General features: G+C 39.3%; 4 protein-coding genes and 2 non-coding genes across 7 annotated transcripts in view; 1 reads left to right on the top strand and 5 right to left on the bottom strand.

The window, feature by feature from the left end:
• Positions 1 to 4,669, bottom strand: part of LOC128885912 (uncharacterized) — an 82,881-nt gene extending 78,212 nt beyond the window's left edge. Inside the window, exons 1-4 of the mRNA XM_054140280.1 lie at positions 4,515 to 4,669; positions 4,133 to 4,422; positions 3,720 to 4,048; positions 3,300 to 3,518 (exon numbers count right to left, since the gene is read on the bottom strand). Of these exons, the coding sequence (XP_053996255.1) occupies positions 3,300 to 3,518; positions 3,720 to 4,048; positions 4,133 to 4,422; positions 4,515 to 4,588 (912 nt within the window). The 5' untranslated portion in view covers positions 4,589 to 4,669. The remainder of the gene's footprint in view (positions 1 to 3,299; positions 3,519 to 3,719; positions 4,049 to 4,132; positions 4,423 to 4,514) is intronic.
• Positions 4,670 to 5,608: 939 nt separating this feature from the next.
• On the bottom strand, positions 5,609 to 5,736 carry Trnal-caa (transfer RNA leucine (anticodon CAA)). The gene is made up of 2 exons: positions 5,699 to 5,736; positions 5,609 to 5,653 (listed from the first exon to the last, which is right to left on the bottom strand). It is a non-coding gene; the product is annotated as a tRNA-Leu (tRNA).
• Positions 5,737 to 6,052: 316 nt separating this feature from the next.
• On the bottom strand, positions 6,053 to 6,125 carry Trnav-cac (transfer RNA valine (anticodon CAC)). The gene has a single exon. It is a non-coding gene; the product is annotated as a tRNA-Val (tRNA).
• Positions 6,126 to 6,867: 742 nt separating this feature from the next.
• On the top strand, positions 6,868 to 18,183 carry LOC128886322 (lipopolysaccharide-induced tumor necrosis factor-alpha factor homolog). Of its 2 annotated transcripts, none has more exons than XM_054141061.1 (4): positions 6,868 to 6,888; positions 12,613 to 12,780; positions 13,287 to 13,527; positions 14,476 to 18,183. In XM_054141061.1, exons 2-4 carry the CDS (start codon positions 12,618 to 12,620, stop codon positions 14,576 to 14,578), a joined length of 507 nt encoding a protein of 168 aa, XP_053997036.1. In that variant the 5' UTR covers positions 6,868 to 6,888; positions 12,613 to 12,617; the 3' UTR covers positions 14,579 to 18,183. The 2 variants fall into 2 exon arrangements, with proteins under 2 accessions (XP_053997036.1, XP_053997035.1); XM_054141060.1 differs by lacking the exon at positions 6,868 to 6,888 and adding an exon at positions 10,055 to 10,387.
• On the bottom strand, positions 6,907 to 9,911 carry LOC128886320 (kinesin-like protein costa). The gene has a single exon (XM_054141058.1). The coding sequence runs from the start codon at positions 9,402 to 9,404 to the stop codon at positions 7,257 to 7,259; it is 2,148 nt and encodes a 715-aa protein (XP_053997033.1). The 5' UTR covers positions 9,405 to 9,911; the 3' UTR covers positions 6,907 to 7,256.
• Positions 18,184 to 18,329: 146 nt separating the features above from the next.
• LOC128886321 (acetylcholine receptor subunit alpha-L1) lies at positions 18,330 to 22,944 on the bottom strand. The gene is made up of 8 exons (XM_054141059.1): positions 22,675 to 22,944; positions 21,207 to 21,436; positions 21,083 to 21,127; positions 20,903 to 21,012; positions 20,623 to 20,803; positions 19,519 to 20,212; positions 19,045 to 19,253; positions 18,330 to 18,968 (listed from the first exon to the last, which is right to left on the bottom strand). Exons 2-8 carry the CDS (start codon positions 21,384 to 21,386, stop codon positions 18,762 to 18,764), a joined length of 1,626 nt encoding a protein of 541 aa, XP_053997034.1. The 5' UTR covers positions 21,387 to 21,436; positions 22,675 to 22,944; the 3' UTR covers positions 18,330 to 18,761.
• Positions 22,945 to 25,959: the final 3,015 nt, after the last annotated feature.

Here is a 25,959-nt window from a genome sequence, read left to right as displayed (position 1 = left end):
AAGTCGCGAGTATACTCAGTGGCTGCAGGCTGGAATTAATTTCAACAGTCAGCGGAGCTGGACAATAGAATGTAGGTTGTAAGTTTGAAGATGATTAGCGCGTCTCCTCGGGGAACGAAGCGAACCGCAAGAAGTCTCGTCCGTGTCGAAGCGTCAGCGCGAAGATTCGCGAGGAGACGGACGATACCAGCGGACAGAAGTGGTGCTTAGACGACCTACAGTTAGGTAACATATGGTAAAGCGACCATCTGTCCGGGAAGCCAGTGTTGGGAAAAGGACGTCCTCTTCGCTCCCTTTCTCTTATTCGCGAGACGGGACTGCCCCCCTCGGCGAGCAACAAGGTAGATAATTATGAACGATTGGTTCGAGTGCAGTTCTATCTGTTACCGTGGCGCGTTAATTTCAGCAACGACATGGATTTTGATTTGCCTTGGGATGGCGGTTTGTGGTCGGCGCGCAATTAAGCCGACAATGGTCGTTTCCGAGCAAAGATGTTGCTTGGAGTGGACATATAAGTCGAAGTGGACGTCAGAAGATCCAGGAACGTGGTCTTCTTATGGTCTTCCAACATTGTGGAATCTTGGTACTAATAATAGTAATATTAGTATAAAGTATATTATGCGAAGAAATAGCGGTGAACGCTCTGTTTGAATTTTGCTGAAGCATAATCACGTAGAACTGCTGCACCTGAAGCTTTTGGTAAGAATTGTGTGAATATATTGCAGTCATTTGTTGTATAACATATGTTGCTAATGCGATATGATTTACCTATCGAGGTCAAGTATGAGGAAGTGTGAAGAACATTCGACCAGAACCAGGTAACGTTCCGTTCGTGAGTCAAAGATCTATTCGAGACAAATTTAAACATTAGAGAAAACTTTTCAGAGATTTTATCAATTCCTGATAATTAGTTAAAAAAAAAAAATGTATTTTCCTGAGCAATTATCTAGGTCCACCCGTGATAAAAACATACGGAGCGCCATAAATCGGTGCAAAGATAATCATCGGTTGATCCCTCGGAGTTTCGTGCGACACGAATGCTCTCGTATTTCAAGAAATCATGGCGTGCGAATGATATCCAGCGGGCAGTAAAAGGTGACCGCTTTTTAATCAGAGACGCACGGAATTAGTTTGTCACTGCGCGATCATTTACGCGGAAAGTTAACGACGATCGCTCCTCGGTACTTAATCAATGAACGGTGCAGACTTTGCGCCTAATCGTAAATTAACAACGCAACGATCAGCCACTAATTTGCGCGTGCATCGTCTTGGTTAATTAACCGATCCAACCGGTAGACGAAGCTGAAGGGGTCTGGAATCTTGTCGTTCGCGTCAGAGTGTATGCGGGTTTCAACGTAACGCGACGTTTGATTGATGATCGATACAGTGATTTCTGTTTACTGTACATTAGGTACGCCTTTTATACTTACTCGTATAACCATGTCTCTTATCTAAATACTGGCCTATCGAGCTCCTGATTCGCTGACTCTCAAGGCCTGTTTCACGAGTCTGCGACTCGGCCGGCGATTCTGTCTAATAAAGTGTATAATAGACACGATGTAACATCGAAGAGAAAATTTGTATAGTTGTCCAATTTGTTACTAATTAAAGTGCATACCAAGCTCCTGTTTCGGTGACTCTCGAATCTCTAGGCCCGTCTCACGAGTCTACGACATGGCCCCCGCCATTCTGTCTAATAAAGTGAAAATTACAGGTTCTCAATTATTATTTTTACACGTGTTAGCGCGAACACACAGAACGAATCGGTAAATGGCTAGTGTGCATGGCGAGAGTATTCCTGACCATAATTTGCAAGGTTGCCAGTCTGAAGCTAGGGGGGGTTACCGTAAGCGTGACGAGGGAACAGGTTGCCGCGGCCAAGTTAACGAGTACGAATCTTTCGAAAATGTTACTTCTATTCCTGCTTACGGTCAAAGAGGCGCGAGTCAATTATTTCCTCGTCGAACATCGTGATATACTCAACCGCGTCGCGACGCAAATTAACCTTCACGGTGCTGACATTCGTCTTGGCGCGCGGATACGCGACTGAACGCTTGTTGGAACTCCCACAACATCGAAAAGGTTGAACGTAGGCGGCCATTGTACTCGAGAATCGTCCACAATTTTTAGATAAACTTCCACTCCCGTTTCTCAAGAAAATTCTGTAAATTCATCTTAGCTAAACTTCTCCCATCTGATTCCTTTCTTCCTTCTTTTAATTTTTCATATTTTTTCAAATTTATGGGGACTGTACGCTTATGTACACTGATGGGTACCCGTTTCGTAAATAAATAAAATTATATTCACACAAGTACAACTTATTTGAATTCAAATATATTTGCCGCTCCAGATGAAATTGATCGCTCCAGATATCGGTGGTCTGCAATGTTAAAGTTATGTAAAAGAGCATTTCGCGTAAAAGAGCGCGAAAGCAAGATTCTTTTCAACGAATTACGCTTTTTGGAATGGAAGATCGTGTGACACCTCGTGTTCGTTCGTGAGTTATTGGAAAACGCCTCCTTGGATGCTGCACAGCGTTCGAAACGTGGTCGCGTCATCAGAGATTCTCTGAATGTACGTTGTTTAGCAACGCGAAGACCGAGTAGGATCTTCTTATAATCTGCAATAATTCGAATTCAAATGTAATTCAACAACAAAAGGTAGATACAACTTATCATTGAAAAAGCAAGTAATGGTTGCAATGAAAAACATTCGACAGCGTGTAAACTTCACTTCCATACCATGATAAAAGTTTGCAGACACAGTATGTAAAATGGGCCAGCTTTCAATTCTATCGACTGTCTCGTGAACGCCGTGGCTAACATGAATGTCAGCGCGATATCTGGCCAATACTGATGATGCCAGTTGGAGAGCCACTGGCTTCTGTCCAAGACAGAGCTCTAAACGATGATTAACGAGTTAGAATAAGTCCCTTTCCGGTAAAGCAACAGTTAAGCCGTTGCTTAACACGTTGATTGACAGACTGATACTTGCCACGAGGCTATAATTTTATTTTCAGACAATAATTGGAAGAGTTACATTTCAGATTTATTGTTTCTCTTCATGGATGATGTGACGATCAACGTGTTAAAACAGCTTAATTGATCTTCAACCCCCCCGATTGACCGTTCACCGAATAGTTCAGCTCGTTTCCTAGCCAGCAGATGTACAACAGCTGAGAGACGGCGGCGTTTAGGTATATCCCGAATTTTATGATGTCCGAGTTCTGCCCTCCGACCTGCACCGAGCGATACAAATCGATCACGAACTGACCAACGTACACGACCATCATGTCTTACCACGATAGCCTGAAAACAGGTCAGGCAAATAATCGAGGTGCTCGAAAGCATCTGAACGAACATACTCAAGCTGTAGGTCTTGTTGAAATCGTTCGTCGCAACTACCAGTCGCTGATGGAACCGAAGACACTTCTTGTAACGACGCAGGAAACTATCGTCTGCTTTCTTCACGATGTACGAAGTGTCATCGTGATTACGTACTTTGCAAACTGTGTTGCTCTGTGGAGAAAAATGTGTATTGCAAAGGAATGAAAACGGGACTCATTGCTTCTCTATCAAGTAACTCTAGACGGAAATTACTCTTCTTTTTTCTATTATTAATTTTTACTGTACATTAGAAGCTAGTTCACAATTTAACTCAAAAAAAAAAAAAAAAAAAAAAAAAAAAATGCGAACAAATTATTTTCTGTTGTCGCTCACCACTTGTTCGATGCGGTTCTCGAAATTCACGTTGAGAATGTCGAACAGCATACTAAGCATACTGCATACTAGAGTCATCAGAGAGTCCATTGAAACAATCGCGATCAGACCGCCTGAAACAGCGACTGCTTCTACTGCGAAACCAACCAGGCGCCAGGGCGATGTGGTTGTGTCGAAGGGGTACATCGCTCTGATTGGTAAGCCATCTTCCATCGGGGAGAAAAATAACAGAGCGATCGCTAGGATAATTCCTACTCCGCTGAATCCGTGCAAGATTATTTGGTTACGTAAGTGGTACTTTTTGGTAATGTCTTTAATACAGTCGGTGTCTGAAATCAAATAACCCAACTAAGTGTTTTCAGGTCTTCTCTTTCAATGTGAATTATTAGTGCGTACGAGAAAGAGGTACTTACTTGAAAATTCGCACAGATCATCGGCGCACTTGAACGTGTCGTCCAACAACCGCATTATTTTCCCACGTCGGATTTGGTAATGCATGGCTTTGAAAGTAACAACAACCATTCCTGCCAAGATGCAACCGCCGTCGGTGGTGATCGCCATGTTGTCTATGTTCGACCAGATGTCTGCGAAGATGGTCATCATAAAGACGTACATCGTCGTCAGCATCAAAATTTTGCAACCAAAGTACGCCCATCGCAGAAACCGTGAATTACTTGGACTAATTTGCCAGAGACCGCAGGACCTGTGCAAACGAAAGGTAAACGTTTTCTTTTCGATACCACTATTTTATAAAAGTATATTGCACAAATCCCAAACACATTGCACGACTTTCACCTCAAGTAAGTAGTATGGAGATCTATCAGTTTTCGAAACGGATCTACGCACTCGTGGCCTGACACTGAAGCCATTGGTAGCTCGTTTTCCTAGGAGTCCAAGGAAAAACAGACCTCCATCGAAGGTATGATGTCTTTGGTGTCGTGTGAGTGCGATTCGCGTCATAGTGTGTACTTTGACACAACCCTGGCACGTTATCGGGTATTATTTCCGTTAAATCTTCATGGTACCTATCAAGAAAATTGAGGATAAACGGATGCGATTGCACGGTCGTTTTTCGGAATTATAGGCTTAGGTCATGTTGCATGTGTTCGGTTCCTTGGTCACTTCCGCGAATGTCGATAGAAGTGGCAGTAATTGCATACCGATAGACGAACGAAGGCACGGCTTACTACCCATTTACGCGAAGAATAGACGCGGTGCAAAACAGCGTGTACCGAAGAAATTGTTTTGAGTTGTAACTGAAACAGTTGTACCATGGCAGCAGATGAATGCCTGTCCCATTGACGTATAGCGTTCGAGTGATTTATGATACGGCTACTGTGTGTACTTTCAAAACGGAAAATGACCTGTGTGACTTGGAATTAGCTCGACAAAACATTTCACAGAATTAATATTTAAACGGTGTGCTTGTGTTTGAAGTAAAATAACTCTTCTACTCCAAAACCAATCTGATTAACGCTTGCGTTCCAAAATACCCATTTGTGAAGTCAAAAGTTTTCCTTCGATTACATTATATTATTTTGTTTATTTAATAAGAAACGAACTTTCGGTAACAAGAATCGAACCCGAGCCTCCTGGGTGAGAGCCAGGTATTTCTTCTTGTAATTTTGTAATACCTTATGTAAAGTGATTGTTACAACTTAATAATACGGCAACAAAATATAAATTTACGATATTAATACATTTTTCCAATCTCTAAAAATGGTTGATGTAATATTTACGTGATTTTACAAAATAAAAATAAATCGCCAGTACGAGGAGTCGAACACGCGACACTAATTCTATCTACGCATGACGGCGTAAAGAAGACATCGAACAATGAATTAATTTGTAAACAAACATAATTGTACTTAAAATAGCGCAAAAAGATTTGTCAGAAGTGGGATTCGAACCCACGCCCTCAGAGAGGACCAGAAAGCCCTAAGTGCTGCTCAGCTCTGAAAAGCTGAGAAGGAAGAAACCTTGAGTCTGGCGCCTTAGACCGCTCGGCCATCCTGACAGTTGATCTCAACATTTCTTAATGTACGTCATATGCTCCTCGTTAGGAGAGTGATACAATATACCTCACTATATACAATTCAATATTTTTCGAAAAATCTATTACAATGTCAAACACGTAACGAACGAATTTCGTTTAAATATATTACAAATGTTACAGATTAAAATAAAGTGAAGGAATATACTATTACTAAATAATACATATATGAGATCAATTGAAGTGAAACAGTTTGAAAAATTATGGAACGATATTTGAATAAAATTAATGTAATTATTAATATAATTTATAAGCATAAAATAATTATAAAAACAAAAAATGTTTCCGCCCGGGATCGAACCGGGGACCTTGTGCGTGTGAAGCACACGTGATAACCACTACACTACGGAAACTGTAATTTCGTACTTCATAAGTGCATTATAAAAAGTATCGAAAACATTACACATTTTTATACAAATTTTTTGTATGGAATATAAGTGTTACCTATTGCATAAAAGAACATATGCCGTGAAATGGTTCACAGTTTCGGATTGTAAATGTAAAACAATACTGCATTCGACATTGTACCTTTGCTTGGCTGATCTTGCGGAATTTTACGGATAGTCAACTCTCGACACGCTGTGAGTCCAAGAATTCTTTCTCACAAGTAAAATTTGAATAAGATCTAAGCTATAAAAAAAAACTACAACATAAAAAGATAACGTAGCACTACATACTGTAACAATTGCATTTTTACTGTATATATATATATATATATGTCTTTTAGTGATTATTATTTGAAAGGGAAATGGATTAATTTAGGGCTGTCGGATAATTTGAATATTCGAGCCGCGAACGATTAATCGATTAATGATTATTTTCATCATGATTACTTCGTTAATCAATTACAGAAGTGATACAAAAATAATCGATTACTACCGAAGGTAGATATCAAACCTCTATAATTTCGGTTTGAATTTCGTGTGAAGATAGATAGAAAATAAAATTACATTTATGTGCAGAAAATAGTAGAGAATTTGTATTTTGAATTTCATGTCGGTGGCGACATCTAACGGCGCGAGCCGCTTGTTTCTTTACAGTTCCGGAATGGTCGCTTTCGAACCAAACGGCCCGTTTTTTCTGAGCTTTCCAACAGGACTAATTAATACAACTAAGGTAATTTAACAGTAGAATAAAGGAAACAATGTGTTACAATAATCAAGTATTTATTTCTTTTCAAGTAAAAACGATTTTGCCAAAATTGTATAAATTATTCTATCAAATTAAAATGACATGCATATATACATATAACAAGTGGTCAATGTGTAAAAGACTGATATAATATATCAACATATTATCAGATCACATAAATTATTGTTCTTATTCTTACACCAAGAATTATAAAGTGTAATTTCCTAACTAGAATTTCTACCTATATAGATTGATAGGTAAAGTGTTAAAGTGATTTATTACATTACTATGGCATCATTGACAGTAGTGTAATACTAGCAAAAATAAATGCAGAGTATATTTCCGGTAAAAATTTATTTTTTTGTTTTATCACGATCAGTAGTTTTTTGTATTATCAGTTTATTTCTTTCCTTAGTCACTTTGGTTGTTGGACTTAGAGGACCTTGTATCATTGTTGGTGCTGTTATTGGTATCCTGCCCGAAGTAACTGGGCAAGGAGGTTTTAAACCTTTCGAATAAGCTTTAATTTGTGCTAATTGCTTTTTCAATATTTCATTTTCGCATTTGTATTTGACAAGTTCAGAATCTGTATCTAGTGTTTCATGTCCAGAACTACTTGTTTCTTCTGCAAAGTGTTTATACATGGCTTGTAATTTCTGCTCGTATTCTCTTATTACAAAAATGATTCTTTTCTCTGCTTCTAGTTTGGATTGTTTCAATGCATTAGTTAAAGCTTGTATTTGCCATTCTTGTGTTTCTATAACATTTTCTAAATCTGCAGTTTGAACTTCAAGGGTTTTTGAACTCTCCTTTAAATCAATCACTTTCAAAAAATATTTATAAAACAGGGTTTTCATTTCACCTTCTGATAGTTTTGCCAATCTTTCCATCAACATTCTCTCTCCTTTCTCACGTTGTGATTGATTTTCATCAAAACAATTTCTTCCACAGATCATTTCATTCTTATGTTCAATCATGGCATCAATAGCTTCAATAGTTTCTCCACATTCCAGTAATTTTCGTTCTTCTACAGTAGATAAAGTTTTTTCTTTCTGAAATTTCTCATCCAAATCACATTTTTCATCTATTAAACAATCTCTTATACGTCTTAAGTTTCGAATTTCATGCCGTAAAGCTTCCTTTTCATCTATATCTGCTGTTCTTTCTAAATCTATGGATTTTTCTTTTAACACATGATCAAGATGTAATATTCTTGCACTGACATCTAATAAATTTTTTTCTTTATCAGGATGATCAGTTTTTGAAATATTATTCACTTTTCCACCTTTGCTTTCTGCTTGCAATTCTTTCAGTTTAGAGGCAGTTAAATTGTATTTTCTTTGAAGTTCATGAATCTTCTTTTGATCTTCTGCAAGTTCCTCTTCTAATTGTTCTTTACGTTTTTCTTCTTTCTTCAACTGTTCCTTCAGATTTTTCATTTGTTTGTTATTGTCAATTAAAGAATGAGTAATTCTGCGTTGTTTATTCAAAGAATCATAAGCAGTATCCTTTATCATCTCAATATTTTTTAATCTTTCTTGATATTGGACCACCTTGTCTTTGACTACATCCTCTTTTTTCTCATGTGTAGACTTAGTTTTTGAATGTACATTTTTTGGGGATGATTGAGTTTTTACGCAAGAACATTTTTTTTCTAATTCACTCTGTTTGCGATGAGTTTTGTCTATCACTACCCCAAGTAAATCTAGGTTCTTTGGCAAATCTGTAGATATGCGCATTTTAATTTTCATGGTTGTTTCAAGCTCTTTTATATTTTTACGAGCACCATCTAATTCCAATTGAATTTTCTTTACTTCTGATTGTTTTGCTTCATTGTTCAATATTAAGGTTTTTAATTCCTTTACAGGTTCAGGTACTTTCTCTGTATCGAGAACATCAATCAATAAATCAGGTGAATTTTCACTAAGAGGTGTAAGAGTTTTAGTAATACTTGTTTCAGGATCATGATTATCCATATTATCTGTAGTAGCAAACTCTGAGGTCTCATTGTGCAACATTTGATTATGATTGGGGTTAAGGCTATCATTAAAAGCTATTATTCCGTTGCACATTTCAGATCCAGGAAGCATAGAATTTCTTCTAGAGTTTGGATTTCTAAGTGGAACAGGTTTTGGTAAGACATTAGTATCAGTGATACTCATAGATTCAACTGTTGATATAGTATAATCAATATCAGTTCTTCTAAAGTTATCTTCTTTATCCTCTCGGTATTTAATTAATTTGTCTGTTTCTATTTTAAATATATTCATATATTCATCCAATTTGTCTAAAAACTCAAAATTTTCTTCTTTCTTTGAACTTGTGTCACTGTCGTCATCCTCCTCTCCTTCTTCATAATCTTCTTCATCAAACTCCTCCTCATCTTCATCTGTTAGTTCATTTTCAATGTTAATATAATCAGATAGTTCACTTTCCGAACTTGATGAACTGATCGAAACCATTTCTCTCTTCATTTTACGAGCAAATTCGTGTTTTATCATTTTACCAGTTTAGATTGTCTTTTTCACTTTGCAATGAAAAAAATCTCACATTGCATTCCTATCAAGTTAAAACTTGTATTCTTATGTTCTAAGAACCTCTAAACGAATACGTTTTACAATACTTCTGCGTAAGAATATTGCATTAAGGTACAAATGTATTTCTCATACCACTTTGCAACACCGCAGATGGTAGAACGCAAAACAAGAATAACCACACTTTTCGTTGGACGTATTCAAACTTTGTCCTAATCTACTCGAAATTCTTCGAGTTCGAAAATTACAACAACAATTTCGTGATTTGTTTCATTACGGTGCTTTTCTTTTACATTTTAAATAATACACGCAATTAATCCGATGTGTTCAAATTCAAACACATTCGACAACAAGTTTTTCAAAGTTTTGTGTTCGCTAAGTAATACAAATATTCATCAGAAGTCGTTGCCAACATAATGGCAATGAAAATTATTTGATGAAGAGAAATTGCCGACGTTGGCCATCCTTGCAGTCTAAGATCAGTTTACAGTAAAAAACTTTATTATTTATATTAAAATAGTATAAAGTAATAAAAACAATATATTGTACGAATAAAATAATATTTTGAAGATTCAAAATATTATTAAAAACTATCGGGGTTCGATTTGATCTTTAAATTTGGCGCCGATTTGTCCAGTTTCGCGCCTGAGCTCAGTAATTGGTCGCTCGGTGTTGGCAGAATTGTATCAGAGTCGTTAGCATTAGTCGTTTTGGTCATGTTAACACGATCGTTGACAGACTGTCCTGTGTTTTTCATCGTTTCTACTTTAAATACGCTGAATCAGAATCACAAAGTAGTGTTATAAGATAATCGATACTCGTATAATAAGTTATGTGGAACATTTACCTCGCGGCGAATACAACTAGTTAATATTTTGTGGTGTTCAATTATAACCTCTACTTCACTGGAGACGTCTACTTCACTCAAAATTTTCAGAATCTAAATATAAGTAAGTGTTGCAATACATTATGTTCCTGTACATTTACCTTCGCAAACAGATTTTCTAATAAACGTTAAGATGTCATTAGAATTCATTAAAATTTGTGTCTTATCACAATTCCGAGAAGCAGTTCGTTGACGCGTCAGACTTTTACGTCATGATCATATTTTGCACATTTTTTTGTTTAAAGCAAAACACATGTTTTCACGTGGTCCTACTTCTTCTTATTGCATAATTAAATGCTTATATAATCGAAATTATCTATGATTTAAAAAAAAAAAAAAAAGTTGTACCAAAGAAATATAAACAGCTTTCAAATCGGAGTACTCGAATATTTAGCGATATATTATAATTTACGATGCAGGACAGAAAGTTTGAAAAAAGTACGTTCATAAAAGGTTATTTAGGGTTCCGTAATAGTTGTGCATCGGTATTTATTATTAATAACATTATAATTTAGTCCATTTATTTAACTAGAACGTGTTCCATTTCGTTCGTATAGAAAATACATTTTTATGTAATATTTCCTATAAATATACGCAATGATTTTTATAATACAAAAATCTGCAAAAAATTGCAATAATTGAAGTTTCTTTCGTAATTCTGCGTGCTATGCAAAATATTTTTGTTAGAAGGAGTGATTGTACGCATTACACTAGAAATAATCTTTTGTTTGTTTTTTGGTTAGCTCTTTAAGACCAGCCTTCCGCTACTTGTGCGACACGTTATTTCTCTCTTAGATGTTTATCTACACTGGATCATAAGAATCGCAAATTATTGACGTAATGAAACGTGCGATTGATAGCTAATGACTAACAATTTAATATGTTTATGATTTCGGAAGGTGTTGCTATAACCGGATCAAAGTACACTATTCATTCAAACTCGTTTTCTCGAGTATGAATCACACTGGGAACACCTCAATGGCCTTGAGTTTTGTGTTTTACGTATTTTTAAACTTAATTATCTCAAGCACGAAGGCTCGTGCGAAAAATGTCACTTCTCCGATTTTCATTGAATTTTCTCCGAGTTGATCACTTGCGTACACGAATTGCTTTATTATGCAAATTGCATTTTCGGTATTAACAAATTGACGCGCATTAAAAAAATCTAATGATTAATATTAAATGATAGCGCATCTACTCCAGGACTTTCACGAGTACGGTTTCTTTTTTTTTTTTATTTTTCGTGGTATGTTCTAACAAAGTCAACAGGTTTACTATAATTCAGCAGTCGTTAAATGTGATCCGTGTATTTCGTTCAATCACGTAAATGTTACGTAAGACGTGTAACGGTTTAAAAATTGTAACTCCGTGCATTTCACGCGTATCCAGATTAAATTGATATTACATCGTTGCGTCCAGCGAGATCCATTTGCACGTTTCGTCGAATTACGTGGAAGTAATTTAATTCGCTGTTGAAATAGGGGGCACGGTTTCACTCGACGTTTTCCAATACGTGTTTCGTGAAAAATATCAAGTCATCATTGAAAGGGATACTAGATCAATTTTGCACATTTTTCGTTACAGGCTGTTTCAATTGATTAACTATTTTTACACAGAAATTTCAAAAGGTACGAAAGGAACAATAATTGAATTCTAATTAAGGGCTTTACCAAAAGTATTATTTATTTACACTGTACCATTCCATATAATCTATAACAGAAAATTTACAAGTAATATTAGAAAAGAAAAACTGTATCCGATACCCTGGTACGATGTAACAAAGTTATCGATAGGGACTAACGCATTTCAGGCTTCGAACTTCCTAGACACGGCTCTTTGTAAACGAGCGCACATCGTTAGCCTCCGTTACTTAACATTCGTTCAACTTTCTATTCGCACACGAGCACTTTCCTGCTCATTTGTCCGTGGCACTTTGTGTTCGAACGTGTGTGCATCCGCGAACAGGTTGGCACCTTTGTGGTATGCGATCCAATTGAATTCTTTATACTTTGATCAGGTATCTCATTTAATAAATGTCTTCAGTCTTAAATTCATTAGTTGGAAGTATAAACAATTGAAATAAATCGTTATACCATAGGATGAGGATCCTACTTCAAAGTTTTGACCCTTAACTTCACGATGTTTATTTATAGATTGAAATGGGTCATCCGGTTAGGTGAAAGGTATCGATGATCCATAGGCTCATATTTATGTAATATAATATTAAACAAGCATACCGCATAATCCTTTCTTAAATTTTAATGAAATTTTGTCTAATTGTTGTTTCAGGAATTATGGAGAAAAATATGGCGAGTGGGAGTACCACGCAACCCACGGCACCTCCGCCATCAGCACCACCTTCGTATGAAGAGGCTGTTGCGAATATAGCGAGCCCACCACCCCAGTCAAATATTCCACCGTATCCAGTAGGACCACCTGTTATGCCTGTACCAACATGTAATCATCCCTTTTATAATATTTACTAACTCTTATCGGTCGTGGTTTTAGTTTGAAACGTTCGTTTCGCTAACAAATCGCCACAGGAGATCACCACAAGAATTTGTAAACCTTCTTCGAGAACGAATAAATATATTAGGTTGTCCCGAAAGTTTCTTTCGTTTTATTAATAATTAATATATACACAATATTTTATGTTTTATGTTACATTACTGAATTGTGTACGATTCATTTCGCTTCATTACTGTTACAGCATCAATGTCTAAGAAATTAAATTGTCTATTTATATAAACACGGCCACAGAAAATAATTGAGTGCAACTCACGAAAGAAACTTTTGGGACAACCTAATATAAGCAAAATGATAGATTAAAATACTTCGTAGTTTCTTAAAAAAAAAATATATATATACAAGTATTGTACCTATTTTTGTCTCGAGAAACAAGGAACACCAGCTCTTTGACGGAGAGGACACGATTGATCTAACCTGTTGATCTAATGTTACAGTTCCTCCGACCCAAACGACGGCGGTATTCTCGCCGAATTACCCAGGAGCAGTCCCAGCCAACGTGCCACACCTGCAACACCAGACACATTATACTGCTAATTATCAGCCTGTGACGGTCGTGCTGGGCCGGAATCCCGTGAAAATGACCTGCCCGAAGTGTCACCAAAGCATTAAGACCACCATTATATCGGACCATCAGCCGAGCGCTCACATTTGCTGCATTGTACTCTGCTTACTTGGGTGAGTGACTTCGTTCTTTTAATCGTTGCTTGTTTATTCATTTAATCCTTGCTTGTTCATTTCTTAATCTTGTATTTTGGATTTACTTCCGCATTAATCCGATCCACTATATCCACGAAAACGAAACCGCGCTGGTGTAACCCTTTCGCTCATAGCTGGTTTAATTTAGCATCAAAAATGTATCGAATGTGTGAAGAATTTAAGTCCATACTTCCATGGGTTCTGAATAGGACTTATTTTCACATTTTGTCAGGAAAATGCTTTTAAGAGCTGGCAGCATCCAAGTAGCCTATACGCTCTTCATCCACACTTAGTTAATATAGAGCTTCGCTAAGGTCAAACACCTGACTCTTTCATAGGGTTGCACGTTGGTGTATTCTTTATACATTTATTGATTTCTATTAGTTCCCGTTCCACTCTGACCCGATTTCCCTCAAAGCATGGCTGATGATAACACCTGTGTTCGTTATAGTCGGATGAAACTCAATTGACCGCTCAAGGCCATTTCTCCAGGTCGGAATCAACCTCTCCTATTAGGTCACGTTAATATATCTCTCTGAGATGTAGAGTTGTAGGCGTTAGCTAAATAGTATGACTTGAACATCTGTTTCTATTGATAGACTGATTGATCATCGGAGGTCAATAACTGAGGTTGACGGGAGGGTTTTTTTTTCTTCTATTATTCTTATCTAATTTAACGATTCTTCGTACTCGATGAAGCTTGTAATTAGTAAAGTAAATATTCGGTGTTCACAAATCTCAGACATGGAGGTTTTCTTTGTTTTAATGGGAGAAGGGTGATTTCCAAGAAGTTTGGAAACTATTGGGAGTAAAATCGTTTTGGAGCCTTGAATGTCCAGTTGCTGTTGCATCCTGTGTGTGTGCGTGTGTGGCCTGTTATCAGTTTCAACGAGTCGATTTTTCTGACCGATGGCGTTTCTATTTCAGATGTTGCCTTTGTTCGTGTCTGCCATATTGCATGAGCAGTTTCATGAACGTCCATCACATTTGCCCGAATTGTAAGCAGTATATCGGTAGGTGGAAGGGTTGAATCTAACTCGACGCGGGGATTATTTGTATATTGTTTACGGTTTTATATGTAATCAGGCACAGTGTTGTAATGTTACTAAGAGTATCCGATATGTCTTTGTTTGTCGCGTATTATCGAGTTAACCTTCTATTGCATAGTATATCCCATTGGGAGCGCGATAAAAAATATTTGCGTAAAGCTCGTTAAGAAGACTTCACGAGCTCAGCCATTTATTACTTAGCTTAAGTATGAATTCCATCGCGGAAGTATAGATAACCGAGAAATTGTTTATTTACAAGTCAGAGAAACTCGAATAAAATTTATGCAATAGAGAGTCAACGTTTCGACGGCCGTGTGTTTTCGGGCGACGCACGGCACCGCCCACTTCCGTCAGTTAAGATCTATATTATTCGTTGGTTCTTGAAATATCATTGCTGGATAATGAATCTTCCGGAACGTCTCGCCACGTGACCGCTATCCGAATCGGTTCGTCATCGCCAATTTTGTTCCCCACTCGGTAGCGTCACGCATATCTGATAACGAATTAGCACATAATTCTCGTTATCTTTAGTGAGTTTTCTTAGAACATGTTTTGGAATTTTGTTTTTACATGATATCGAGAACTGCTTTTGCACAAAATTCAGCACAGAACTGTCGAGAGTCGGAACACATTTCGAAGACTGAGAAATTCTGCACAGTCTAGCCAGGAGGATTAATTTTACGACAACAAAGATAAAGGAATGTTGTACCGAATTACAATTCAGCGCGTGGCTCGAAATAAATACGAGGATGGATTGCATTCCTGCACAGTGATGGGCAAAATTCTTATCTGTATAGTGATTTCGAACAACGAATAAAGTGTTCGCAATTTTTTATTCGTTATTCGCTAGACGAATACCAGTATTTGAATGATAAAATTGAATTATATTTCACGTCGAATGATTCGAATGATTGAATTATTCGTCATCTATCATTCGAAAAAAAATTTTGCCCATTTCTGTTTCTGGGATTACACGTCGGCCAACAATAGAGTTAAGGAACAACTCTACGAGATTGTCATAGATTGTATCAGAAACACTATGACGCTTATTCCTTGTGAAGTAATACGAATGCAACGTATGAGCCGTTCTTTATGAAACAGTTATCATCATAAACAATGAAAACATGTAGCAGCCGAAAAACGATCGAAATATCAACGTTAAATTAAAGTATCTACATTATTTAAATTCCTTTAAAAAGGTAAGGTTCTACCTTTGTCTCGAGGAAAGTAAAATATATTACATAAAGACTATGAAAGTAGAAAGATGATTGGGCTTGGATTACTTTCATAATCAACAGCTCATATAACGAGTGATGGTTAGGATGATTATTAATTCCATATTTGAGTCGAGTTAAGTGGGCGCGCGCGCGTCTGTATGTGTGTCTGTATGTGTGTGTGTGCGTGTCGTGTGCAGGTAAAATTAGATAATATTATAAGGGTATTTTCGAGCGTTGTGTTTGAGAACAGCGTTGTTCTTACGTGCATTTATTGTATTCCATAGCTTTAGGAAAATTTTATCTCGAAGGAAAGAGATTTTACACGACGAGGTTTATATTCGTTAACTCTTTCTGGGATGCTTGATCGTTTATTGCTTAAAATGGGAATGGAAGAACGATTCCTGGTCGATTTGGATGAAATTAATGCGAGGACCACTTTGCTTGATGGCTGGATAACGATGTTCGGGACGTAACGTAGACATACGTTGTTCTTTTCGAATTTAATTCACCATTCCATGTTAATGTCTTCCGTTGGAGTTACCGTATTTTGCTAGCTACTACTAATAGAACTTAGGATATTCAGGATTGGGTTACGTCGAGGTATTTCAGATTTTCCATAGCTTCGAACAACCAGATGATTATTTATTTGGGCTATAGTATCATGCGGGAGTGCACGCATGTATAATGGGGGACAACGAAAGAATCGATTTGGTAGCATTCATGAATCTGTTTCTTGTTGAGAGTTCTACCTTTTAAATGTAAACCTTGGGTATTGAATTCATTGATACTAATAGGCGATAGTACCGTAGTATCCGCGCCTCCCATACCCAACAACAAGGAGTCAAACGAAAACACGAAACGTAGGGTACGGGATTGGTCGCGTAGTTAAAGCGGTTGACTGTGGATCCGAGGATCGTGGGTTCGAATCCCCGTGCCTTATTTTTCGTTTAGACTCCTACAGTACTAATATGCCTATACTTTCGTTGACTCCATTATGATTGTATACGAAGAGTGACAAATGTGTCACACAACAAGTGTTGTACACACAATGTATGTTTTGAGACTGACAATTTATCATTGGCAGCTGAGAAGAATGCCTGTGAGCGTTATACTTTGTTCAAATGATTGTATCCACCCTGCTAAAGATATATCTCCGATAGAATCATTTGAAACGAATCACTGTTATTATAAGCAAAGATGGTCATAACACGTCCACTGTCCTTATAAGTAGAAAGAGGCGAGACTTTGGACAAGCCATAAGCCTCCGAGTCAATGCTATCCTAACCCGCGCGTAGGTCAGAGAACAGCGAACGAGTTGAAGAGCTCCTGGAGTCGTTTCTTCCAATGTTTATTGCTTCTTCCAATGAATTTCCGTTTTCGAAGAAAGAGAAAGGGAACGATTACCCAAGGGAGATAGAACGAAAGAGAATGAAAGTTGCATCCTGTTCGCAACAGTGTTCGCGTATTATTATTTTTGTAAAACGAAGTAGCGATTGGTCGTTCACTAGGATTGAATCGTTCGTGTCTACGCGACCGTAGGAATTCTGTTTCGTTCCACGGGACCCTGTGTACGAGGACGCGCATGTTTATTGGTGCTTCCGCGAGTTTCGATGAAATGTGTCCCAGCATATCGTAACGCGTAAATAGTTCCGAGACAGATGATATTTTTGTGCGAAGATTTGCTTGATGAGCAACGTCCGAATTATGTTGGGATGTTAGAGTTTACTCGATTTACCTGTTTCTCTTTTTCATTCGCCCTGGAACGATATTTTGTTCCTTCATTAAAAGGCGAGATTCGCAAGAAACGTTTTTCGTAGATGGGATCTAAAGAGAAAAGAAATATTTTTGTTTGTGTAGATATGTTCAAACGTTTATTAATTTTATTGGATTCGGCGAAACATTTTCAATTGACGTGCTTTGTTCAACGATTTACACGGTGAAGACTATGACACCAGAATTTTTGTATCTTATATGTATAATACATATATATTTTCAGTCGTGCTTTATGCGATAAAACTTTAATACCAGAATTTATTTAAATCAGTTTTTACCTTTTCTTTCCGTGTCCTCGTAGCGTGTATAACGGTAGGCAGTATACGCTCGTATGTGCATTAAATGTATGATATTTTTCTTGTACGTGTTTGACATAATGAAATATACGTTCGTTTTAAAGTGTGCGTGTGCAAGTCTGCGTAAACGATGGCTGAATTTTATTGTAGTCAATTGTAATGTATCGTGTCAGAAGTGAGACGAAATTGCAACGTAGACTACCTTTACGCAGGGGCTCAAAGTATTATTCTTATCGCGGCATTGACAAACTAGCTTAGTCGAATGATCATGGATTATCAATAAAGTGCTTTTCAATTGTCGTTTATTTTATTTTAATAGGCATACAAGATATCGAACAGATCCGAGTATATACTTCGTTCGTATTGAAAAAGGTTGGTTTATATTTTAATAGTTGAAAAAATTCCGTACACTACATAACAGTATTCTCGATTGCTCCTCGGGAAGATATTAACTCGAGCAGTTGACGAGTTTTCGCTATACGCGGTTTAGACGTCGACAGGCGTTTTACATCCTGTCCGCGTCTTCTACGTTAATCGACGTTACAAAACATCTACAATTAATATTGAAACGTTCTCGTCAACGGCATTAATAACAGATTTATCGTTACTCAAGAGCACTTGTTCGTCCTGTGCACGTATTATAATGATAAGTACAAATGAAATGTATATATGTATTTCAAACACGAGACTTGTATCGAGCATTGTATACGTTCTGACAAAAAGACGAAGAAGCCGGAGGTGTTGATACACTTCACAGGACACCATGTCTCTCTATAAAGAATATTATAAAGTTCAGGAAGGAAAATAACGTCTAAGTGGAAGATGACGACGAATCAGTACCTCGGTTTCCTCGTCTCTTACTTTTTTTTCTAACTGTTCTACACAAGAGTGTCTAGCAAGTCACCATTTGGGAGAAATTGCTGTTGAGCGACAGAGGAGTACTCCATGTCGATCGGTTTGGTGTCATCGTAAAGCGACGGAGCCTCGCACAGGATGACGATCGTGCCGACGAAGGAGGCTATCGAGAAAATCCAGAGGAAGAGTCGGTCCAGAACCATCGCCACGAAGCCCCAGTCCTGGTCTTCCTGTTGTACGATCACGGTTAATTACAAATCCAAACTATAAATCAGAATAACCGATACTTATGATGGCGACATTCACCGCATTGAATTCGTCTTGACGTTGGATATGGTGTTGAATGAACATCACATTGTGCAAAGCTTTCTCGAGCTCGAAGGGATACTTCTTCTTCGGGGTGACGTCGCTCAACGATTCATCCAGGCCGGACATCACCGTTGGAAGCCCGTTGTATCCGCCTATACCTCCCAGAAATCTGTTATGCGCGGTCGTAGTGTGCAAGCCGTTGCATCCTGAAAACGAGCGATTCTTATTTATGCTTGGTAAACGTGCTATCTCATGGATCTTCGCTAACGTCCATCTGTTCTTTGATATCGAGGCAAAGGGCACACCAAGAAGAGACAAAAGGATAAAGATCTGAAAAATGACAACGTCTCAGCTACGTGAGCTGAACGGTGACCGTGACTCGACCTGGTCCAGGATTTATTTTGCTCAAATCTTCATCTATCGTTGCTTGCAACTTTGTACGCGTAACAAAAGTTTATCGCCAGTACGTACCACCAATCCGTTGATGTTGCGCAGAATCTGGCGATGACACTATTGAGGAAGATTGCAAAGCGGCCGCGACAGCGGCGTTGAACTTGTTCTTTTTGCCAGATTTTCTCCTCCCGTATATCTTGTGCGCGGCGAGGTCGTTGAGGAGGTCGTCGGGCACCCGCATCAGCAGCACTTTCGGTAATCTTCGTATGAAGAACTTTCTGACCCACGGGCTCATTTTGTGGGTGCTGGGTTTCCGATAGTGTACGTTCAGTATGATGATCGTCACTATTACGGACAGGCCCACCAGAATCATCGTGAACAGCAGGTACTTGCCCAGCAACGGAAGCGCCAGCGACGTGGATGGTATGATCTCGGATATTAGGAGGAAAAACATCGTCTGCGACAGCAGAATGTTGATGCAAAGAGCGATCTTCTCGCCGGAGTCGGCGGGCAGGTAGAAGGCCAACACGGACAAATAGGAGATGCTCACGCACGGCACGATCAGGTTCACCGTGTAGAACAATGTTTTGCGACGTAACGTGATGTTGAAGAAGATGTCGGGATAGGGCTCGAGGCAACAGGGGTAGTACTTCTTGTGCCGTTCCGCTGGGACACCCAGTATATCCCATTCTACGCTGGGGTAATATTCGCGGAGATCGATGCCAACCTCTACTTTGTCGCCCATGTTCTGGTTAATGTGCTTCAAGTCGATCTGAATATAATAAGGAAAACTAGACCAGGGCTCGATACACCTTCTCCGAGTAACAAGATCAGTACATACGGAACATTTACATGTATCTCGGCGAGGATTAAAAGGTAAGAGGAAATACCAAAGAGAAAACTTGTACTGTTCAAGAGGACAGATGTGACAGTACAAGCAGATCTACTGTTTGGTATTATTTTCAAGGTCATTTGAAGGTCATAGTATTGTTGCGACAGTATGAAGATGCCGCACTATAGTTCCGTACAGTTAAATCGTTAAAAGTTAAAGTTTATTAATAAACGTTATATATAGTTTAACATGGATTCTCGTGTTTCAACCCCCCGGCGTAACAGTACCATGGGGTTAAAAGAACATCGAGGAACTTTGAATAACCTTGATAACGTTTACTCGTTGCCTACCTGAAAACCGTCGTAGGTCCACGAACCGAACTTCATGAAGCATGTTTGTTGATCGAACGGGAAGTATCTAACGTCTATCTCGCACGAAGACTTGAAAATCGCTGGTGGGGTCCAAAGAACTTTTCCAGTGTAATGTAGAATAGCTTTCGTCATTGTAGTGACTCCGTACTCTCCGTCGGCACTGAAAATGGAGTTGCAATGTATATTTAAATTACGTAACACTTTCCATTCGTACACCGTTTTAAACATCTTAACGATCACTCGAGCATGGGTCACTTACTTGTTGTAAAGGACAATGTCTGGAAGCCATATGTGTTCGCTGGGCACGTAGAGTTCAGTGACACCTCCGTATTCAGCCGGATCCCATTGAAACTTATGATCCTGCCATTCCTGTGGAAAGTTCGTCGTCGAGTTAAGCCAATATCCGCGAGACAAGTTATGTAATCAATTAGAAACTTACGTGTTCCAGCCAAACGTTCGTCGTGAGGATTTGATCCTTCAAATTCTGAAAATGTTCACGTTGAATGATTTGGACACGGAACGATTACTTACAATGTATTTAAAAAAAACAAAACAAAACATACGAGATCTATAAGTTGAGAAAGACGTAGTCCTAGTTTAACAACAACGGTGTCCGTATTGTTGGACACGGGGCGAATCAGCCGATTGTAATTCGACAACAGGTCGTCGTACAGTCTCTTCGCGTCGGGGTTGCTGTAGCATACCCCCACTGAGAGGATCAACACGATCGCTTGCGGTATCATTTCGAGTAAACGGCAGGCGTCTAGTTATTCACGAGTCCGATTGGGGCATCCTGTCCATCGCAAAAAAATTCCTCAACGATTAAAATCCTCCGCGACATCTTGCATAGTACGTCCTTAGTTTCAAGTGGTAGTTCAGTGGATTATGAACTTAATTCTGTTTATAGCCTGCTTACAACGCAGAGTGGATAACTTTAAGGCAAGCTCCAGTTTATTTTTTCGAGGAAATGTACATAATTAAACAAATCTGAAAGGTGTTTAATCATAAATAACGCCGAGTGGCAGCCTTCGGAAGAAAAGGAAGGTGGCTGGTGTCGATCGCAAACATTTCTAATTTCTATGAACATCGTTTACGAATATATTAAAATCATTTTCAGCAATCAACAAACTAGGATTCTGCCTCGGCTAAACTCCACGCTGCGAATTATGGAATTATGAACCTGTTGCGTTAACTGTCTTCCAGTTACGTTGATTTTTTCATGAAACGACCGGTTATTAAATTTAATTTGCACCGCGTAATGGTTGGAATAATCGATGTCTTTTGATCAGAATCGTTTGCAGTTCGAGGGTCCGAGCATGGCCGCACTTGGCGGTATTTACGCTCGGGATTTGAGATGCAGTTCAGTGTAACGTGTTTTCGAATTTTCTGTTTGACTGCAGTGCAATAAATTGCATCTTTATTGGCACGAGTGACTCTACTTTATTGATTTCATCGATTCTGAAGTCTCTGGTTGGATCAAGCGTGAAACCAATCTAGCCCTTTGACGACCACACGTTTCTTTTTTACAGTACGCAATTGGTGTGTCTATGATGGAAGCAAACGAAAATAGTCGGATGCTAAGAGTCCGTTTCGCAAATGTGAACATTAGAGTATTTGTTATAATAGCTGGACAAATAAGTAACTAAAATCATACATATCTACTCAATTTATCAAATTTTTTTTAAAAAATACAATTCGTAGTTTAGATTGCTCAAAATTGAATTTCCAAAGCACCACGTGGGATTTTTAATTAACCCCAGCCCTAAATTATTCAATTTGAATCATGTTGATGAAATAATCAGAAGATCCCTAATGGACCCCAGTCGTCTAAGGGTTAGCTTGCTTCGGAACAGTTCCAGACTTTGACCAAGAGGTTTCAGACGCCAATAGTGTTCCGTACAATTTTCCCCGTAAATGCAATTTTTGACAACCTTCCTCCCCCTCCCGATCCCTTCAAGCGTCGAAAGGGATTCGAGTCACAGACGTTCGTTTACAGATTAATGTTTACAACGGAGTTCAATGATTACGTACTTGCGATCGGGTTCTCTTCAGGCTCCCTGCGGATCACGATGCCTAAGGGATCTGATCTCGTGTCCTCCCAGGGTTATCATAATCTATCTCGGTCCGTTCGAGCCTCTGTGGCACGCAGACCGATCGGGAACGCGACGAGGAATCGATGCGTCGACTCGCATTACTCACGCGTCTCGTCTCGCTCGCGTAAATGCCAGGAGAGCGCAGAACAGAAATGACATTGTGTACAGCCAATGGACCACTGGATGATGTTACGTGCATCTCAGATTTTGCGGGATCAATACACCATTGCGCATGCACCGGCCGCGGGGTGCCTGCGCGTTGTGAACGTGCCTTTATGGCGCAGGCCCTGTTCGTTGCACTCGACGGGCTAGAGAAAAACGTCTCTCCGCCTCCTCGTTGGGGGGTGGGGGCGCTCCTACGCCCTTTCCAGCGAGCTACCCTTAGCTAGACCTGGATCAAATTTTTACACCGATCCCCGTGCATCTTTTTCAACTGTTTCTTCGCGCTATCGTTCCCTTCAGTCGACTCTAGCCTAGGGGCGGAGAACCTCTTGGCGTTGGAAGGCTGCGTATCGCTTCACAGACTCCTCGTGAAGTCACACGCTTCACGTGGAATCATTTTTTCCTAAATTGTGGAGAGATGACTAGATATAAATTAAAAACTCTTGGATGACCTGTATATGAGAGGAAGATCATTCATTGAAAATAATTCATTGGTTAACACGTTGGCTGCCAGACTAAAACTCGTGAAAATTTCGACGGAGTTAAAATGTCTCGAGGCTATCAAAGATTAGAGAACTTAAGACTCGTCCCAGTATTTAATTTTTGTAACCTCATCAAATTCACGGATCTCATACAGATTTTTTTTTCATTACCTCCTCAGCTTCGAAATTAATTTTTTTAGTTCCTTAATGAACAGTCCTGTCACCAATATCTGGGCGACGTGGCGACCAACGTGTTAAAAAAGAAAATATTAACATCTTAATATTGTGACTTTGAGAGTACAATTAACTAATCATAATTACAATATTGACTGATTTCTACCGCGGAATGTCGTTCATGTTATAATTGTAATACATCATGTGTTACTTCGAGAAGATAATTGTTCTGTATTAAAAAATAATCTTGAAATCCAGCAACATTGCAATGTGCAGCACGTATGAAGGGGTTTATGAAACTCCCTAGGGAAATTCTACGCCAAATTGGACACTTGTTGAGGTAATATTTTGAAGTTTCTTGAAACTTGGATACGTTGTAGTCTTCAGTGACGTTTAAACGTGCCTCGAAGGATTTTTCGTAAGTTTGAATTGGCGTTAGCTTTTCTAAAATAAATTACAGCTGTTGAAGCGCCAGCTCGTACAAGCTACTGCCAGATACAGAATATCTCGCCTGCGTGTGTCCCGATTCTTCGGTAAGGAATTAAATTTGATTTCGAGCTCAACGTGCGATTTTAGTTTTTGTTTAGCCAGTTGGCTTCAAAAGTTTGTTTTTAGGGTAATTCCGTGTCGTAGGTCTTTACTCTTGCGTGATGATAAACGGGATTATTTTTCCGGGTTTCGTCGTTGCGAAGCACTACTAAACTCGTGAGGGAACCACTTTCGTGCTCCGGGGACAGGGGTAACTGCCCTCTTCTCTTCATACGGATGCACGTGCATACTAATGCATGTTATAGTTCCCCCTTAAGTACTCCTGTTTTTTTATATTTCTTTTTTTTTTTTCATATATTCAAATATTAACGAGATCCCGAGTCGCTGGAAGCTCGCGTGTACGAGAATTATAGTGTCGCTAAAATATTCGATGCTTCGCGAGCATTATTTTTTTAAGTAGCCAACGCTCTCGACGAGGGACGGCAGAAAAGCGTAGCGCTTTTTAAACCCCACCGAAAATGGGGTCAGAGAACGCGTTCGTTTAACGAGAATCAATTCTGCGGCATATATTATTCCGCGACTCGATCAGATATTAATATATTAATTTGTAGGTTAATAAAACGGAAATATTGGTGGACGGGGACGAAGTAATATTTGCATTGCACATTCTCATCTCAAAGGATCGTCCACGCTGGACCAAATTGTAATCGTCCCAAGCATTTGCGAGCAAGCAACTAAATTTTTAATATAACCATGAGATCGTTCTACTCCTCTACATTATCTTCAACTCAATAAATATATTTCCTAGGTCACGATTAAGATTGTTGTCCCAAAAAATATTCAACGCTGAGTCAAAAACATGTATTAAAGTGTTCGAGAGGGTCAAACAACGAAACATTAATTTATACAAGCCAAAGTTCCTGAAGAGGACCCTCCTAAAAATGGTCGAAATATATGAGGTGCTCAAGCGCTCCGAAATTCCTACGCTTCGTGTATTCCAAGGAACACTTTCAACTAGCGCACAGTTTTCAATTGTACTGATGCAAAATTCATTCCTCGAAGTGGGTCCCCTTCAGGATGTACGGCCTTTATACGCACCGGGGTTGGGACGCGTTTACGTTCGCATGTTTACGGGAATTCGTTAACACAGCCAGCACCGTCCTCGGCCAATACCATTTTTCTCGACGACGGAAACGAGCCGTTACACGTCCGTACATTATAGAGCACTTTATCCTTACATGCTAGCCGTTTTCTTGCGCTTATATCCCCCGCCTGGGCTCATCCCGATGCGCTCGCGGAGCTCGATGATAAACGTGACTGTTTTTCCGGGTTTCTTCGTCACGAAGCCTGGGGAGGAAGGCTGCAGTGGCACTTTCCACCGCGGAAGGGTAGCTTCGCTCTGGAAGCCTCGCGTGCCTCTGTGTGTGCGTGTATGTGCGCGTGGATCGTATCATGCAAGCTCACAGCGACACGTTCAGGAGTGTGAGAGGGAGCGGTGCATCTGGTTGTGTCGAGGAATATGTTCTGTACGGAGGTGCATTGAAATGCGTTGCAGGTCTCCGCACCCCTGCGCTCCCTTGCGCGCTCTCTCTCTCTCTCTCTCTCTCTCTCTCTCTCTCTCTCTCTGTCTCTCTCTGTCTCTCTCTCTTCGTTTTCCACGCTTGCTTAGCTACTCGAAGTGTTAATGCCAAGATCCTGGGCCAGTAAACCATGGCGAAATTTACGACGTTATATTTTTCGTTCAACGGCATTACACCCGCCCGAGCAAAAGGGAAGAAACCGAGGACGATTTAGGGCCACCGAACATTCCGCGTATCTGTAGCTCGACGACTTAAAAAGGATCCCAGAGGGAATGGTCTGATGGCAGACTGCAGGGGAGGGATGACAAGGGCTGGCGTCGTATTTTAGGAATTAAT

This window comes from Hylaeus anthracinus, unplaced genomic scaffold, assembly GCF_026225885.1.
Source record: "Hylaeus anthracinus isolate JK02 unplaced genomic scaffold, UHH_iyHylAnth1.0_haploid 11982, whole genome shotgun sequence".
NCBI lineage: Eukaryota > Metazoa > Arthropoda > Insecta > Hymenoptera > Colletidae > Hylaeus > Hylaeus anthracinus.
The sequence above is the reverse complement of the archived record's forward strand: the minus strand, read 5'-3'. Positions and strand labels throughout refer to the sequence as shown.